The following is a 16,625-nucleotide window of genomic DNA, read 5'->3' as shown; positions in this document are numbered from 1 at the left end:
TATCATAGTGTGGTCTACCTATGTGCCAAATACTAGTATTATGCTGAAATCAAACCAAAACTGTTGGAGGAGTAGCATTTTAAAGGAATTTCACAGAAATTTCTATTTTCAGTAACCATGGCTACACTGTTCATGGAAATCAAAACTATATTATATGTTATATTGAAATCAAACCAAAACTGTAGGAGTGGCATTTTGAAATATTGTTTACAGACAGACGGACAGCTAGAATGGATGGACAATGGACACCTTTCTATTGCATAAGCCCTTTTGGACTCTCAGTCTGTAACCAGTAAAGCTGAAAATGCAGGTTTTAACTAAACAAAAGGCCCATGGGCCACAATGCTCACCTATGTAACTTTGGTCCTGCTGCTCATCAACAAAATTAGCCCATTGTCAAAAACTTGAACCTTTGTCATGACTTTTGAAGGGGTCATGACTTGAACCAATTTAGAATTTACTCTACCTCAGGAAACTTCCTTGTAACTTTCAGTTTTTTGGCCTATTGCTTTTTTAGAAGAAGTTGAAAATGTGAAATGGTTTTAGACAGACAACAGGTGATCAGAACAGCTCACAGGAGCTAAAGTAAATAAACAAATTATTTTTGTTCATAACTTTATTAAAATCTGTAAGATTCAACCAATAGAAAAAATGAAAAACTGGCTACAATAGTTATGATTTAAATAAGTAAAATGATATGTTGTAATACCTTAATTACTAGTGCATTGTAAAACTATAGTGATCACATTCACTGAGGTTAAGACTATCTAATCTGCAATTGTGCATAACACTTGTAACAAAACATGTGTATTTCGTTGACTGTTAGTGCATGGAACAATGTATTTGAGTCGATATTGGCATGACCAAAAAGTTTTAGTAGTAAAAATTTAACAGAAACAAATAACTGCTTGAGTTTTTTTAAGATCAAAAGTCCATAAAACAATACAAAATAGGAGCAGATTAAAAACGGACCTCCAAAACAGTGGAGGTGGGATCAGGTGCCATGGAGGAGTGGGTATCCCCTGGCGACCGGTCACACCCAATAAATAATATTAATATAATTTTATAGCCAAAAGGTTTTTTTTCAGTGTTTGATCAATTTATTAATATGACTAAAAAAATTATCACAGACAATAGAAATACTATATGTATTTGTGAATACAAATCTTTTCCGTTACAAATTCCAGATGTGTGACACCCCAAAAAAATGTGCAGAGTAATCAGTATAACTGACTATCAATCCCTACAACTGTGCATCAAGGATGATCCAATTCAAAAAGTTACAATAAACACTGACTATAATAATGAAAATCTTTTCGATCTTAACATAGTATGTATTTGGTTATTTATTTATTTTTTTTTTTTACCAAACTTTGAGAAATAATTTGATTTAATCTTTATGTATACTAGAAAACAATAAAATTATGATCTATAATCAAAAATGCAATATGCATTGTAATAGTTTGATAAAAACTTAAGAAAGTTATATTCAACTTGCATATTATGGTCATTCCTTGTGGACATTTTTCTTCTACATTAGCCTCAATTTCTGTCTAACAGGCCAGACAGCACTGAAATTCTCTACATATAATTCGAATACATAACAAAGTCATCCAATTTTGATTTACAACAGGAAATCTCAATATAATGTAAACAAATACAATATGGGAATGTTGTGGAGGAAGAAACATGTGACAAAAATGGAGTGGAACACTACTGAATCACATTATGAACCTCAGTTATAACATGGACTGGCAGTGCCATTGTGGCAAAAAAGAAGTTTTATACTAAACGTTATTTATTTATATACCTGTAACCTAATTTATAACATTTTTACTCAATAATGCCACAAAATATGTACCAAAATCTGTGTGGGATAATAAAATTAGAAATTTGCTAATTTCTGTTAATTTATATTTGTTTACATTTATTTTTAAAGTTTCAACAGTTTCCTTAAAAAAACGGCACAAAAATTTGATTTTATAGCATGAAAAAGATTCTCCTTAACTAGAGGAGTATTTTGGCACTGATATGATTTAACCCTGTTGAAATTTAAAAGAAACGTATCAAAACAATAATTACATGTAATAAACTAATTATCAAAACAAAATACCAAACTGGAAAACATACTTTTTAAGTATAATATCTTATTAAAAATTATATTTTTGGGGGGTTTGTTTTGCTACATGTACATGTACTAGTTTTAAAAGTTTACAAAGTGGAAAAATAAATCTTTAATACATTTTTAAAATTCTGTACAATTTAATTTAAAAAGTGTATTTTCCATCTTCCAATGCCTTAATAAATTTTACCACAGAAAAATGTCTTTTGAATAAAGGTCATTATAGTACATATGAATCAAAAACCAGCTGATTTGTGTGATTAATTTTGGACTGCCATGAGAACTAGAATGTGCATACTTGACAGGAGAGCTTGGCATGCCCCCAGAGTTATGTTTTAGGCTGAGTTGGAATGGACCGTCTTGATGACCTTCAAAGAAAAAAATAAATGGAAGTTTTCATCAAGAAAAGCATGTTGCATTGCATATTCATAATAGGTAAGTTTTCTTCTTTAAATCTAGAACATAAGGGGACATGAATGTAAGTTGTTTGTTCTCAGGGAAAGCAAGTGATACATTAGGGTTGTGTATTTTGACAGAATACTAGTTATATCCCTTATCCTTTCACAGATTTATACATGTATTTTTTATGCATAGGAAAATATGGTTTCCTTAAATCTCAGTTTAAAGCACAGTAAATAGTAAAGTAAAAGGGCATTTGTAAAGTGGTTGGGGGGGGGGGGGGGGGAAGGACAAGTTGGTAAAGGCTTACTTACATTAAAAATGTGTGAAACATAAATTGGAAGAAAAGCCCAAGAAAAGGTCAAGGTCAAAAAGTTGATATCACTGAATAGCTCTCATCAATATATCTAAAATAATTTCTTTAAAACTCAGCTTGACACTATTTAAAAAGTGAGGTCAAGACAAAGGAAAGGTCAACGTAAAGAAAAAATTGATGCAGTGAACACCTCTCATCAATGAAGTTTGATAAAAATATCAAGTTTTTTTTTTTTTGAAACTGTAAAGTCACATTTTCTTGTGGGATCAAATTTTCAAGGTTTGAGAGAGATATATTGTTTTGTGGGGATTTGATTTCCAGGTTGTAGAAGTGTTGAGTATCAATGCAAATCAAATTTTACATTTCAAGGTGGTCATGAATTGAAATCTCTCTAGAAAACAACTAAACATAAAAAACTTAGTGATTTCAAAGTATTCAAGAAAGTGGGAATAGGTCGAATAAATTGGCCGAAGTAAAAAATTATGAAGCTTTTGAAAGGATCTTATCAATATGTATCAGCATAATAAGTTTGATGAAAATATCTTCAATAGTTTCTTTTAAACTTGGCTTAACATAAATTTAAGAAGAGTAAAGTTATGGTCATAGGAAAGGTCAGTCTTAAAAAAGTTGATGAAGTTGAAATGTTCTCATCCGTATGTATCAGAATGTAAGGTTCAATAAAATATCTTAAATAGTTTCTTTGTAATTGAGCTAAACATTAAGAAAAAAGAGGCCAGAGTCAAAGAAAAGGTCACAATAAAATTGATGCAATTTGATGAATCTCATCAATATGCATCATAATATAGACTAGCTTGCACCAACCAGCTGAGGTTAAACCTTTTAATGTTAAATCAAAACTTCCAGGTAAAGGGGCGAGATATGCTGGTACACCAAACTAAGGTCTGGTTAAATAGAATTTACAAGAGAAATAGAAAAGTCCTACTGCCAACTTTCAAAAGTAATGGGCAAGGTTAGAGTTTTGGCACATCAGTTGGACAGACCAAAAACTACATGCCCCAAAATCTTTGTAATTGGGCATTAAAAGGAAATTAACTGAAAATGACCCCGATGAAAAAAAAATTAAAACATTTAAAAGATTTTTAAGTAATTTTATCTCAGGTAGTGGAAAAGACAAGTGCAAAATATATTCATTCCTAATAACAGTAACAAATATGTCAGCATTCTTGTATCATATTTGCATGCAAGAAATGATCTATGTACATTTAAAGTTAACACTATGTGTGTTATAATTTAACATTTTTACAAGCCCATGCTCACATTTTACACTACATGTATACAATAGATTTCAGAGTTTCTTAACAGTTATTACAACATATTATTGATCTTCATATGATTTTGAATAATTAATATATCTCATGCATGCACAATTAGTTTTAGTGTTAATAGTGTTAAATCTAGATGCAGGCTTAATATAGATGACTCTCTCCAGGACAGTTTTGGGATCACTTTATGACAGTGTATACATGTACAAGGGCTGAGAATAAACAAAGTGTACGAGGACACATCATAAACCTTTCTGAATAATTTATTTATTTATTTTTTTTTTTTTCAGTCCAAAAGTAGATGTCTGAAGTTGAATGCTTTCCTCACACGATAAATTAACAAAAGAAGGAAATGTGTGAGACTCAATCCTTGCCTAGGCAGCAATCAATATACAAACTCTATGTATAACCTTCATAAGCTGACACAGAGTTTGATTGAATTGTAGTCATCTAATTCACTTGTCAGGAGCAATTGGTCAAAATTTGGGCAGAAAATGATAACATAAATTGGAAAACAATAAATGGAAATAAAATAAAATCAATTTTTTGTGAAAAAATGAAATAAATGTACAACGGAATATGCTGAAGAAAAAAAAACCTTCTTTAAAAAGCTCATGCAGTATTGAAGGGCCTGAGTGCAGTTTGGAGAAAGAGGAATGAAAAGACGGCACTCTCTTCTTGGGAAAATGAAGGTCCTGTGTTTTGCTTCAGTCACTTTGACACTCAGTGTTCTATGAATTTATCATCACCTGTTAAATCCGTCCCGTCTCCCTGGTCTGTTTCCCAGGATTTTATCTAGTTCTCCCATAATGGCTGGTGTCAGTTTTGGTACCCACTATAAATGTATGTAAAACATGATGAATAACTTTGACTAACAACATTATATGTATGTTCAGTTATGTTTAACCCAAGATGAAGCCCATGGCCAAAATGCTCAGTCCTGTTACTTAAATTTGCCCTGCTAAACACTACCTGAGAAAGCTTCCATAAAAGTTTCATGTTTTCTAGACCACTTGCAAGGGGAGACAATTATGGCCATTCATTTGATCTTAATCCAAGGATGTTTTTGTACTAATTTGATTGAAATTTTTCTAGTTGTTCAAGGAGGATGTGTCAAAATGTGTCAAGTTTGTAAAGAGACATAGGAGTATACATTAACTAGTTATGTTTCACACGTGGACAGACGGACACCAGACAAAGGGTGATCAGATCTTCTCGAGCTTCAGGGGAACTGAAATCTTTTATGCCATGTATCCATAAGCAAACATAATGATACAACATTATATTCAAAAGTATGATGTCTAGATGACTGTATCTAATTAAAATTAGATGTTAGATCATACTGATTTTAAAAATTTTATAGGGTATCTTTGATTTTAAAAATTATAGGGTATCTTACTTTATCAGAGAACAAATAAAACTACAATCTCTTCTTCCCCATACAGTCCCTAATCCAAAACTATTTAAATGTTCCCATTATGTTTTAATTACCTGTAAAGCTTGGATATTTGTGTACAGTTGATCTACAGTAGAGGCCCCAAGTAACACACTGTTTACATTATCATTTTTCAAACACCAGGCTGAAAGAGAAAACAAAGCTTGATAGTTCTGGTCTACATATCATTTTATCTGAATAAAACATAAAGAGAGAATATCAAATTAGCCAAAGTACAACAAAATTAGATTAACTTTGATCACTGTTAGAGGACAAAAATTGTTATCTGTGATCAGACACGGCTAATCCACATAATGCATTTCTGTCACAAGATTCTAAAACTGATCGTGAAGAATCTCTTGTTAAAAGCCACTCACCTATCGCCAGCTGTGTAATGGAGCATCCAATTCTATCTGCTATCACTGCTGCCTCACGGAGTTTGGCTTGTTGGCGTCGACCATCCTCGCCCAAAATTTTGTCTTTTAACCACACATATCCCTGGAAATAATTACTTATTTGTTAAAAACGACCACTGTTTATTTCATCTGATCACAATACATTATAACTTGACATGGGGGCATGAAAAATTAAATGGCAAAATCAGTCAATTTATTCTGACAGCTGATGCTTTTGTATACTATGAGAGTAATTTAGTAGATTCTCTTAAATGCATCATTAATGTATTAACTTTAGTATCTTGAGCACTTGTGTCTCAAATACCATGGAAAATAGAAAGTGATTTTGAAGTCCCTACCACTTACTCTTTCAGTATCTTAGCCTTTATATCTTGAATCCCTAGATATTGGTATATCAACATTTTCAAGTCCCATTGAGTTTGAGATAATTAGATATGACTTATTGCACTAAAGAATGCAGTTTTTTTGTAAATATTTAAGATATAAATTTTTATTCATTAGTTTTTTTTTTTTAAATATTTAAAATTTAAATTTTCATTCTTTGAACTTTCCCCATAAATTTCAATTTTGACAGGTTATTAATGAATCTTGAATAATTCATGGAAAAGGCAAATTTCTTTGCAATCATCATATACTTGAAATGAAGTTCCTTGAAAAGCAACCAGTTAGAAACATCCTAGTTGTTTCATAAAAGCAACCAAACAGAAACATCCTAGTTTTTAACCAATCAGAGACATCCTAGTTGTTTCATAAAAACAACCAATCAGAAACATCGTAGTTGTTGCATAAAAAACCCAATCAGAAACATCCTAGTTTTTTAGCTCTACTGGTCAGAGACCAGAAGAGCTTATGCGATAGTAATGCGTCCGACGTCCGTCCGTCCTTCTGTCTGTCTGTCTGTAAACAATTTTTCAAAATGCTACTCCTCCTATAGGTTTGGACTAATTTCAATATAACTTGACACACAAGTAGACTACACTAAGATACATAATTCTGTGTATCGGTTTTTGATTTCGATAAACGGTGTTGCCGTGGTTACTAAAAATAGAAATTTCTGTGAAATTCTTTCAAAATACTACTCCTCCTACAGTTTTGGTCTGATTTCAATATAACTTGGCACACAAGTAGACTACACTAAGATACATAATTCTATATATCAGTTTTTGATTTTGATAAATGGTGTTGCCGTGGTAACTAAAAATAGAAATTTCTGTGAAATTTCTTTCAAAATGCTACTCCTCCTACAGTTTTGGTCTGATTTCAATATAACTTGGCACATAAGTAGACTACACTAAGATACATAATTATTTATCGGTTTTTGATTTCCATGAACGGTGTTGTCGTGGTTACTAAAAATAGAAATTTCTGTAAAATTGTTTCAAAATGCTACTCCTCCTACAGTTTTGGTCCGATTTCAATATAACTTGGCACACAAGTAGATTACACTAAGATCCATAATTGTGTGTATCGGTTTTTGATTTCCATGAATGGTGTTGCCGTGGTTACTAAAAATAAAAATTTCTGTAAAATTGTTTCAAAATGCTACTCCTCCTACAGTTTTGGTCCGATTTCAATATAACTTGGCACACAAGTAGATTACACTAAGATCCATAATTGTGTGTATCGGTTTTTGATTTCCATGAATGGTGTTGCTGTGGTTACTAAAAATAAAAATGTCTATAAAATTGCTTCAAAATGCTACTCCTCCTACAGTTTTGGTCTGATTTCAATATAACTTGGCACACAAGTAGACTACACTAAGAACATAAAGAGACTTTATCAAGGATCATTATTCTATTTATTGCTGTTGTAAAGTTTCAATTCCCAACTGCTCAAGTACTTTTGTTTTCCTTTGCTAAAAGTACAAACCAGTAGAGCTTCAGTCTCGACAGAGACTTCTGGTTCATAAAAGCAACCAATCAGAAACATCCTAGTACTTTCATAAAAACAACTAATCAGAAACATCCTATTCTTTCATTAAAGCAACCAATCAGAAACATTCTGGTTAATTCATAAAAAAAAAATCAATTAAAAACATCCTAGTTTTTTCATAAAAGCAAACAATCAGAAACATCCTAGTTCTTTCATAAAAGCAACCAATCAGGAACATTCTTGTTGTGTCAAAAAAGCATTCAAACAGAGACATCCTAGTTGTTTCATAAAAACAACCAAATAAAAACATCCTAGTTGTTTAAAAAAAACAACCAATCAGAAACATCCCAGTTGTTTCATAAAAGCAACCAATCAGAAACACACTAGTTGTTTCATAAAAGCAACCAATCAGAGACATCCTAGTTGTTTCATAAAAGCAACCAATCAGAGACATCCTAGTTGTTTCATAAAATCAACCAATCAGAAACATCCTTGTTAATTCATAAAATAAACCAATCAGAGACATCCTATTTGTTGCATAAAGCAACCAATCAAAAACATCCTAGTTGTTTCACAATATTTTGAGCATCAAAATACAATGTGAAGAAGGTAAAAAAACAAGAGATGTTTGTAAAACACTTATGCCCCCCTCCCCCTTAAACACCCAATTTTATGTTAACGCCCCCAAAATCTACCTGATTCAAGATCAATAATTTACCGCCTGTCAATCATTAGGAAAACAATAGCTTCTGATTTGATTGACTGATCAGCTACCTGTGCTACCCGATAATCTGAGTATGCATGTTTTGAAGACAACTGCCCTGTCGCACGCCAAACTCTTTCATGTACCCGCCTTGTATATACACGCGGGTTAGAAAACTCCATACGTTTGAATTTTATTTAAAAAAATAATTGAAAGTACGTATATTATTAAAACATTGACATAATGAAATTTTTTTTTTTCTATCTTCACTGCTGTTTGTTACTTGTAAGTGTTATTTTGTCCACGAAACCTATAGAAAAAAAGACCGTCCACAGAAACCGGCTCAATTTGCCGTAATTGGACGTCCTGATGATTAAAATCATTTTTTAAGAAATGGGATATAAGAAAAATATTCAGCATTATCGGCATATAGTTTACAAAAGATGTTTTATTTTGTACAAAGGCTATACAATCTGCACGATGTAGTACAGAAAATGTCAGAATTAAAGCTCGAATTTCCTCTAACGTCTACATTCGTAACGAAAAGGTGAAGATAATTAATAGTGATCGATTCTGAAGAGAAATCTTTTCAACGACAAAATTTTGTTAACACACGAACAATCGAAAATATTGAATATTTTGGAAATTGTTGGCCAGAAAATTAAAATAAATAAATTCCGATCATGGTAAATGTTCACATGCACGACGGATAAATGGATTAATTATTTTTTTATTTCAATATTCAGACTTTTTTATTATGGTGATTTCTTTTATTGAAGATTAAAAAAAATGTTATTTCTTTGTAGTTTTAACTCGTGATTTTTTCTTTTATTTAACAAAAACATTTTATAAAACGATATATCTTTATATTTTTTTCCTTCAAAACATTACGATGAATGCGGTTAGTTTACAAAATAAAGTTCATATTAAAATAATTATTTTACATAGTTTAACTTAAAACTAGACACAAAACACGTAATGTTGACCCTGATTACAAAACACAGACTTCCTGTATACTGCTACGTGTACAGAGATTTTTGACATCTTGGGTATTGGGGGTCTCCAGGTAAATAATATCACTGGTACTTCGACCACTCCCCCTCCTCAGGTAACCGTACGGTAAAACAAGAGGCCCACGGGCCTTATAGGTCACCTGAGGATCATGTAACAACAATTGAAATTATTTCGTGTTTTAAACCAGAGGCCATGAAATTCATTATTTTGAAAGAGGCACTATTGCTTATCATAATTATACACTTACCATGCTTACTCTAGTTACTTAATACCCAGACGTAGATCAGAGTAACAAAGAGAAAATGCACTTCCACTTTATAACCAGTTATGCACCTCACATCAAAGGAACCACTAACCCCGGGGCCATTTATTTCAAAATTTTGGAAATTTTATCATAAATTTTATTTCATCATAAATGGTTGATTTATACCAAAAAGCAGATTTCAAAGCATTAATTTATTTTCAAACTATGTAACCCCCTCCCCATACCCCTGACCCAGGGGGCATGAAATTAACCCTTTTGCTAGATACACCTTTTTTCACAAATTTGGTTGAGGCACCATTCTTGCTCATCATAACTACTGTAGATCACTTAATTTTCGACACCTTATTTTCGCGAGATAGTCATTGACTCTTTATTAGCGAGACAAAATTTTCACGAATTGTGGTCATTGCTTTATATAATCTTAAGGAATTCTATTATACGCGAGAATAAAATTTTCGCGAGCATACCGCCTCGCGTAATTACGCGAAAATAAAGTTCTCGTGAATAAAAAGTGATTTACAGTATGTACTTTATGTTGTTTATTTAATACCCTGAAGCAGAGAAGAAGATTTTTAAAGAATAAATGCGTTTTCACAATATAACCAATAGAGCCCCGCCCTAGCACCAGAACCCCTGACCCTGGGGCCATGAAATTCACAATTTTGAAAGAGGCACTCTTGCTCATCATAACAATGTACTTAGTTAGTTTATTTAATACCCAGGAGCAGAGAAGAAGATTTTCAAAGAATTAATGCATTTTCACTATATAATCAATAGAGCCCCACCCTAACATCAGAACCCCTGACCCTGGGGCCATGAAATTCACAATTTTGAAAGAGGCACTCTTGCTCATCATAACAATGTACTTAGTTAGTTTATTCAATACCCAGGAGCAGAGAAGAAGATTTTCAAAGAATTAATGCATTTTCACTATATAATCAATAGAGCCCCGCCCTAACACCAGAACCCCTGACACTGGGGCCATAAAATTCACAAATCTGAAAGAGGCACTCTTGGTCATCATAACAATCATGAATGTACTTAGTTAGTTTATTCAACACCCAGGAGCAGAGAAGAAGATTTTCAAAGAATTAATGCATTTTCACTATATAATCAATAGAGCCCCGCCCTAGCACTAGAACCCCTGACCCTGGGGCCATGAATTTCAAAATTTTGGTAGAGGACTCAATGCTGATTACAATCATACCAACAGTTTTTCTGCTTGATGTCCAGGAGTAAAGAAGAAGATTTTAAAGATTGCACTAATTTTAGTGGTTTTGGCCCCACCTCCAAGGCCCCAGGGGGACAGGGACCATGAAATTCATAATTTTTGTTCCCCTTTACCCATAGATGCTGTATGCCAAAATTGGTTGAAATTGGTTCAGTGGTTTCAGAGAAGAAGCTGAAAATGCTCAAATGTTAACACACGACGCACGACGACAGACGAAAACGGATAGCAATAGGTCACCTGAGTTTACTCAGGTGACCTAAAAATTGGGTCTTTAATTGGAATTTTTCTAAGTCCAAAAGGGCATAACTCTGTTAAAAAAGGTGTGATCGTACCAAAAACACAGCCTGACTTAGATATTCATTTGATATATCTGCATACCAAAGAACTATGTGCGGTATTAACCAACATTTGCCCCCCAAAATCAAACTTTGATGGAGTAATATTTAATTAAGTCCTTAAACAGGGGAGTATATGCTGACTTCAAAGCACTGAATAATTTCATAGGTAATGACATCATATGTACGTAATGACGTCGCAAATATGACGTAAATTTCAGTTTTTTATGAATTTTGCAGAAAAATGTACATATTTCGTCGATATTTTAAATAAAAGTCACCGAGCGCATGTGTGTTCAGGATTAATATTTTGATATAATGTGTAGAATGATAATATCAATGAAATATGTCAATATTGTTCCTGAACACACATGCGCTCTATAAATTCTAAAGCTTAAATTGTTGAAATTTTGTCCATTTTGTCCTCTTTCTGAAAAAGGATATAAAATCGGACTAGTTTGTGACGTCATAAAAACAGAAATTGTGAATACACTGCTCTGGAACTATAATATTTTCTGTTAACTTATATTTCTCGTACAATTTATTGAATTCAGCACATTTCAGGAAGTTTTCAAAATTTGACTTTTGTGGGGGCAAACATATGCAATATACCGCATATAGTTCTTTCATTTCGGTACTTGCAATGGTTGTGAAGAAAATGAACAGAAACTGCAAATAATTGAAATATTTCCAAGTCTAAGCATAACTCTGTCAAAAATGGTGCGGTCGTATCCAAAACAGAACTTGACCTAGATATTCATCTGATAAATCTGTATACTAAATTTCATTTCAGTATGTAAAACCTCTGCAAAGAAAATGAATGGAAACTGCAAATAACTGAAATTTTTCTAAGTCCAAGGGGCATAACTCTGTCAAAAATGGTGCGATCGTACCCAAAACAAAACTTGACCTCGATAATCATGTGATATATCTGCATACCAAATTTCATTTCAGTATGTGCAACGGTTGTGAAGAAAATGAATGGACACTAAGTGGACCGACAGACCAACTGACAGACAGACAGTAGCAAAGCAATATGCTCTCCCTTCTTCGAAGGGGGGCATAAAAAGGTGTAAACAACTTTGAAGTCTGGTATTTAAAAAGTACCTTGAGAGCTGCCCTAGAATAAATAGGAACACCATCATCATATTTTCCTGTCAGAATACCCCCTGCTAAAGGTGACCAAGTGATTGTGCCCACACCTGTTAAAAAACAAATACATGAAAAAAAACTTAACAACACCATAAGAGATCCACAACATTACTTGCATATATGCATTGTTAAGTTCAGTCATAATTATGTCTAGGACTTATAGATGAAGTTAGTATATATACATACATACAACATTATCAAGATTAGATGTAAGTAATGGTCCTTTGATGTGATGGTCTAATCAAAACCAGCAACTAGATCAGAAGGGACTCACTGTCATATTTTTCAAAAATAATTCCATCATTTTATTAGTCCAAACTTTCAAACTGTTTGAAAGTTTGTCTTACAATGTAGCTTTTTTATTTATTTAGTCTCCAACTCCGCCCCCCTTCCCTAATGGAAATATTAAAATTGGCCATGGCCTTGAATATAATCTGTTTTTTCTTCTAATACCGAGATGTGATGAAAATTACCCTTATGAAGTAGCTAACGGACCATATATATTAAATATGTACAAGCATTACCAATTTTGTGGTACAATTCTGGCATGGCTATTTCCACTTTGTCTCGTTGAAATAAGTGATATTCTGCCTGCTCAGCAATGGCAGGAATGAGATTGAACTGTCTGGCTACAGAGTAGGCCTCCTGAGCAAAGAAAATTTAAAAAAAAAAATTGACAATTTTTCAACCAGGAATATTCTTAAGCTCTTATGAATCATGATGGTTAAACAATTTATTTAAAGTTCTTTTGAGTTATTAAATTCATAAATGATCAATAGTTTCAATTAAATAAAAGCCTTGGATTGAAATCAATGCTCATTTATAGCCAAATACCATTATCAATAAATGAGTAGGTTAACACTCTTTTTAATGAGGAAGGACTTTGGTCTTCGATTACTTCCAAATGAAATATATGTGATGGTTAAAATCTTTGTTTAATTAATTGTTGCTGTAAAACTTGCATTTTTTTCTAATAATTGGATATTTTATGGGGTTTTAATTGTTTTGGGAGTCCACCCGTAATCTCTTACCATGATTTCAGTAGGCGACCACCTTGAAGTTCCCCAGTACATGGCCCAGCCTTGATTGATTACATATGTAAAAGCCCTAACTATCTCTACAAAGATAAAGGGCAAGCCACCTTAATTAAACCTAAAAGTGCAAATCAATGGCATATTAACTCGGGAGCCAACTCCAAGAGAAAAGACTTTCTATGAGCTGGCATGATTGCTGTCAATGGGCCTGATAACTGTGTGTAATAGGCAGGATTGATACTGAAAAAAATATATCATACCCAACAGAAAACTAACTAGAGACTAGATATCATGATCATTCAGGAGAAAACAGTATGGTCATATTGAAAAACACAGCTTTAATCCCTTGGTCATCTCATAAATTATTCACAAACTTCAGTTCAACTTGATCCTTAATAATATTGTAAAATTTATTCTTACTCAATTTGCTATTATTAGCATTTAAAAAAAATTGGACAATTAATATTATATGACCCAGCTATAAGGAAGATCAGAAGTTTGGTTATTGCAATAAAAGCCTTAAAAGTGTGTAGCCATGGACAATATTTTATACATGTAGGACCCTTTGGGTCACAATTAGTAAGAATGTAATACAAATTTATACACTTGGAGAAGCATGAATTAAAACTGCTAACTATAATTAGGTTTCTTTTCTCCCATGTACCAGTACCACCACTGATATTATAGGATTGACAATAGTGCTTTTTTTTTATACCCCCCGCTTGAAAAGCGGGAGGGTATATAGTAATCGTTAATTCCGTCCGTCCGTCCGTCTGTACGTCCGTCCGTCCGTTACGCTTTGGGGTACCCATCTCTTATCCGCAACTCCTCTCATACCACTGAAGGAAATTTAATGAAACTTTCACAGAATCTTTATTACATATTGCCATTGTGCACCTCCTATTTTACTTTTTGATCTGACATATTTTTTTTTTTGCCAAACTTCTGTCATATATATCACCAGTGTGAAGGTATCAAGAAAGTTGGAGCTCACAGTGTTGTGCTGTTGCTGTGTTTGGCCACAAAGTGCAAGTAAAGCAGATAGTAGGTAAAAATAGCTACTTTGGATAGGTTGAAATACCCCTACATAGCTATTAATAGCTACATAGGTAGAAATAGTCTTTGGATCGGACCTGATTGTGGCCAAACCTTAATTAGCTCCGAGAACAGGCATTCTAAATTTTACAAATTAACTCAAATGGGTTATTTCTTTGTTATACCCCCTGCTTGAAAAGCGGGAGGGTATATAGTAATCGGTATGTCCGTCCGTCTGTCTGTCCGTCTGTCCCTCAGTCCGTCCGTCCGTCTGTCTGTTACGCTTTGGGGTACCCATCTCTTATCCGCAACTCCTCTCATACCACTGAATGAAATTCGATGAAACTTTCAGAGAATCTCTATTATGTATTGCCATTGTGCACCTCCTATTTTACTTTTCGATCTAACGCATATTTTGGGTTTACCATGACAAAACATGGACACTACCATTATATTCATATGGGAGGCGGGGGGTATCATTTAGTGAGCTCATTGCTCACAGTAATTACTCTAGTTTAATATACCTTCCATAGGAGTGTGAGGATCAGGTTTATTGGCAAACACAATATCCACATAGTCTAACTGTAGTCTGTCTAGGGAGCCCCTCAGTCCTATAAACAAACACAGCATTAGTATAATCATATGCCATACATTGTAAAAGAAGAATTCTAAAGCCCTCAAAGAATTTTGACACTTTGAGTTACACATTTTATTTTAAAAAGCTACCTTCTATAATGTGCTTCCTGGACAAACCACGCTCTGTTTCTGCCCTAAAATAAAAGGTGAGAAAAAACAAGAGGCCCAAGGGCCTTGAATCGCTCTTCCGAAAAATTGTACAACCTATCACTTGTATTTGAAGCCTCTAACCCTAAGTATCCTAAGACCAAAGTTGCATCACCTGACAAAGTTTGATGATACTTAGCCAATTAGGACTACTTCTTGGTCTACATTCTTGGAAAACCCAAAATGCATCAACTGACACAGTTTGATTATTCTAAGCCAATAAATACCTAAGATACTTAAATATAGCCATAAAATGTCGAAAGTAGGTCACTGTGACCTACTCTTTGGTCGACATTCTCCGAAAACCCAAGATGCATCAACTGACAAAGTTTGATGATTCTAAGCCAGTAAGTACCGCAGATACTTAAATATAGCCATAAAATGTCGAAAGTAGGTCACCATGACCTACATTTTAGTCGACATTTTTCAGAGTCCAAAGATGCATCTGCTGACTAAGTTTGATAATTCTAAGCCAATAATTACCTGAGATATTCAAAAGTAGGTCATCGTGAACTACTTTTTGGTCGACATTCTCCGAAAACCCAAGATGCATCAACTGACAAAGTTTGATGATTCTAAGCCAATAAGTACCTAAGATACTTAAATATAGTCATAAAATGTTGAAAGTAGGTCACTGTGACCTAATTTTTGGTCGTCACTCTCCGAAAACCCAAGATGCATTAACTGACAAAGTTTGATGATTCTAAGCCAATAAGTACCGGAGATACTTAAATATGACCATAAAATGTCAAAAGTAGGTCACTGTGACCTAATTTTTGGTCGTCACTCTCCGAAAACCCAAAATGCATCAACTGACAAAGTTTGATGATTCTAAGCCAATAAATACCTAAGATACTTAAATATAGCCATAAAATGTTGAAAGTAGGTCACCGTGACCTACATTTTGGTCGACATTTTTCAGAGTCCCAAGATGCATCTCCTGACCAAGTTTGATGATTTTAGGTCTGAAGGTAATCAAAATATGCCTTTTAAACAATTTGAAAACATATGCCTGCAAAATTCTAAAAGTAGGTCACAGTGACTTACTTTTTCTTAAATATGTTTTAAGGTCCCAAGATGCAGCAACTTACAAGATTTGATGATTCTAACCCTTTCAGTGCCTGAAATAATGGGATTAAATGTTTTAAAAAGGTTAAGTCATAAAGTTCAAAAAGTAGGTCACAGTGACCTACTTTTAAGTTGACATTGTTCAAGGACCCAAGATGCATC

At 33.5% G+C, this 16,625-nt stretch overlaps 1 protein-coding gene across 4 annotated transcripts in view; it reads right to left on the bottom strand.

Annotated features, from left to right (window-relative positions):
- Positions 1-2,171: 2,171 nt before the first annotated feature.
- Positions 2,172-16,625, bottom strand: part of LOC134229320 (voltage-gated potassium channel subunit beta-2-like) — a 34,483-nt gene continuing 20,029 nt past the window's right edge. For all 4 annotated transcript variants that reach the window (XM_062711053.1, XM_062711055.1, XM_062711051.1 and 1 more), the window contains 9 exons: positions 15,339-15,382; positions 15,137-15,223; positions 13,575-13,660; positions 13,068-13,188; positions 12,499-12,593; positions 5,933-6,053; positions 5,612-5,700; positions 4,870-4,955; positions 2,172-2,490 (listed from right to left, as the gene is read on the bottom strand). In XM_062711053.1, the coding sequence (XP_062567037.1) occupies positions 2,451-2,490; positions 4,870-4,955; positions 5,612-5,700; positions 5,933-6,053; positions 12,499-12,593; positions 13,068-13,188; positions 13,575-13,660; positions 15,137-15,223; positions 15,339-15,382 (769 nt within the window). In that variant the 3' untranslated portion in view covers positions 2,172-2,450. The remainder of the gene's footprint in view (positions 2,491-4,869; positions 4,956-5,611; positions 5,701-5,932; positions 6,054-12,498; positions 12,594-13,067; positions 13,189-13,574; positions 13,661-15,136; positions 15,224-15,338; positions 15,383-16,625) is intronic.

The sequence above is a fragment of the Saccostrea cucullata genome, unplaced genomic scaffold (assembly GCF_032062105.1).
Source record: "Saccostrea cucullata isolate Sc308-1 unplaced genomic scaffold, CSIRO_AGI_Scuc_v1 ctg35, whole genome shotgun sequence".
Lineage (NCBI taxonomy): Eukaryota > Metazoa > Mollusca > Bivalvia > Ostreida > Ostreidae > Saccostrea > Saccostrea cuccullata.
The sequence above is the reverse complement of the archived record's forward strand: the minus strand, read 5'-3'. Positions and strand labels throughout refer to the sequence as shown.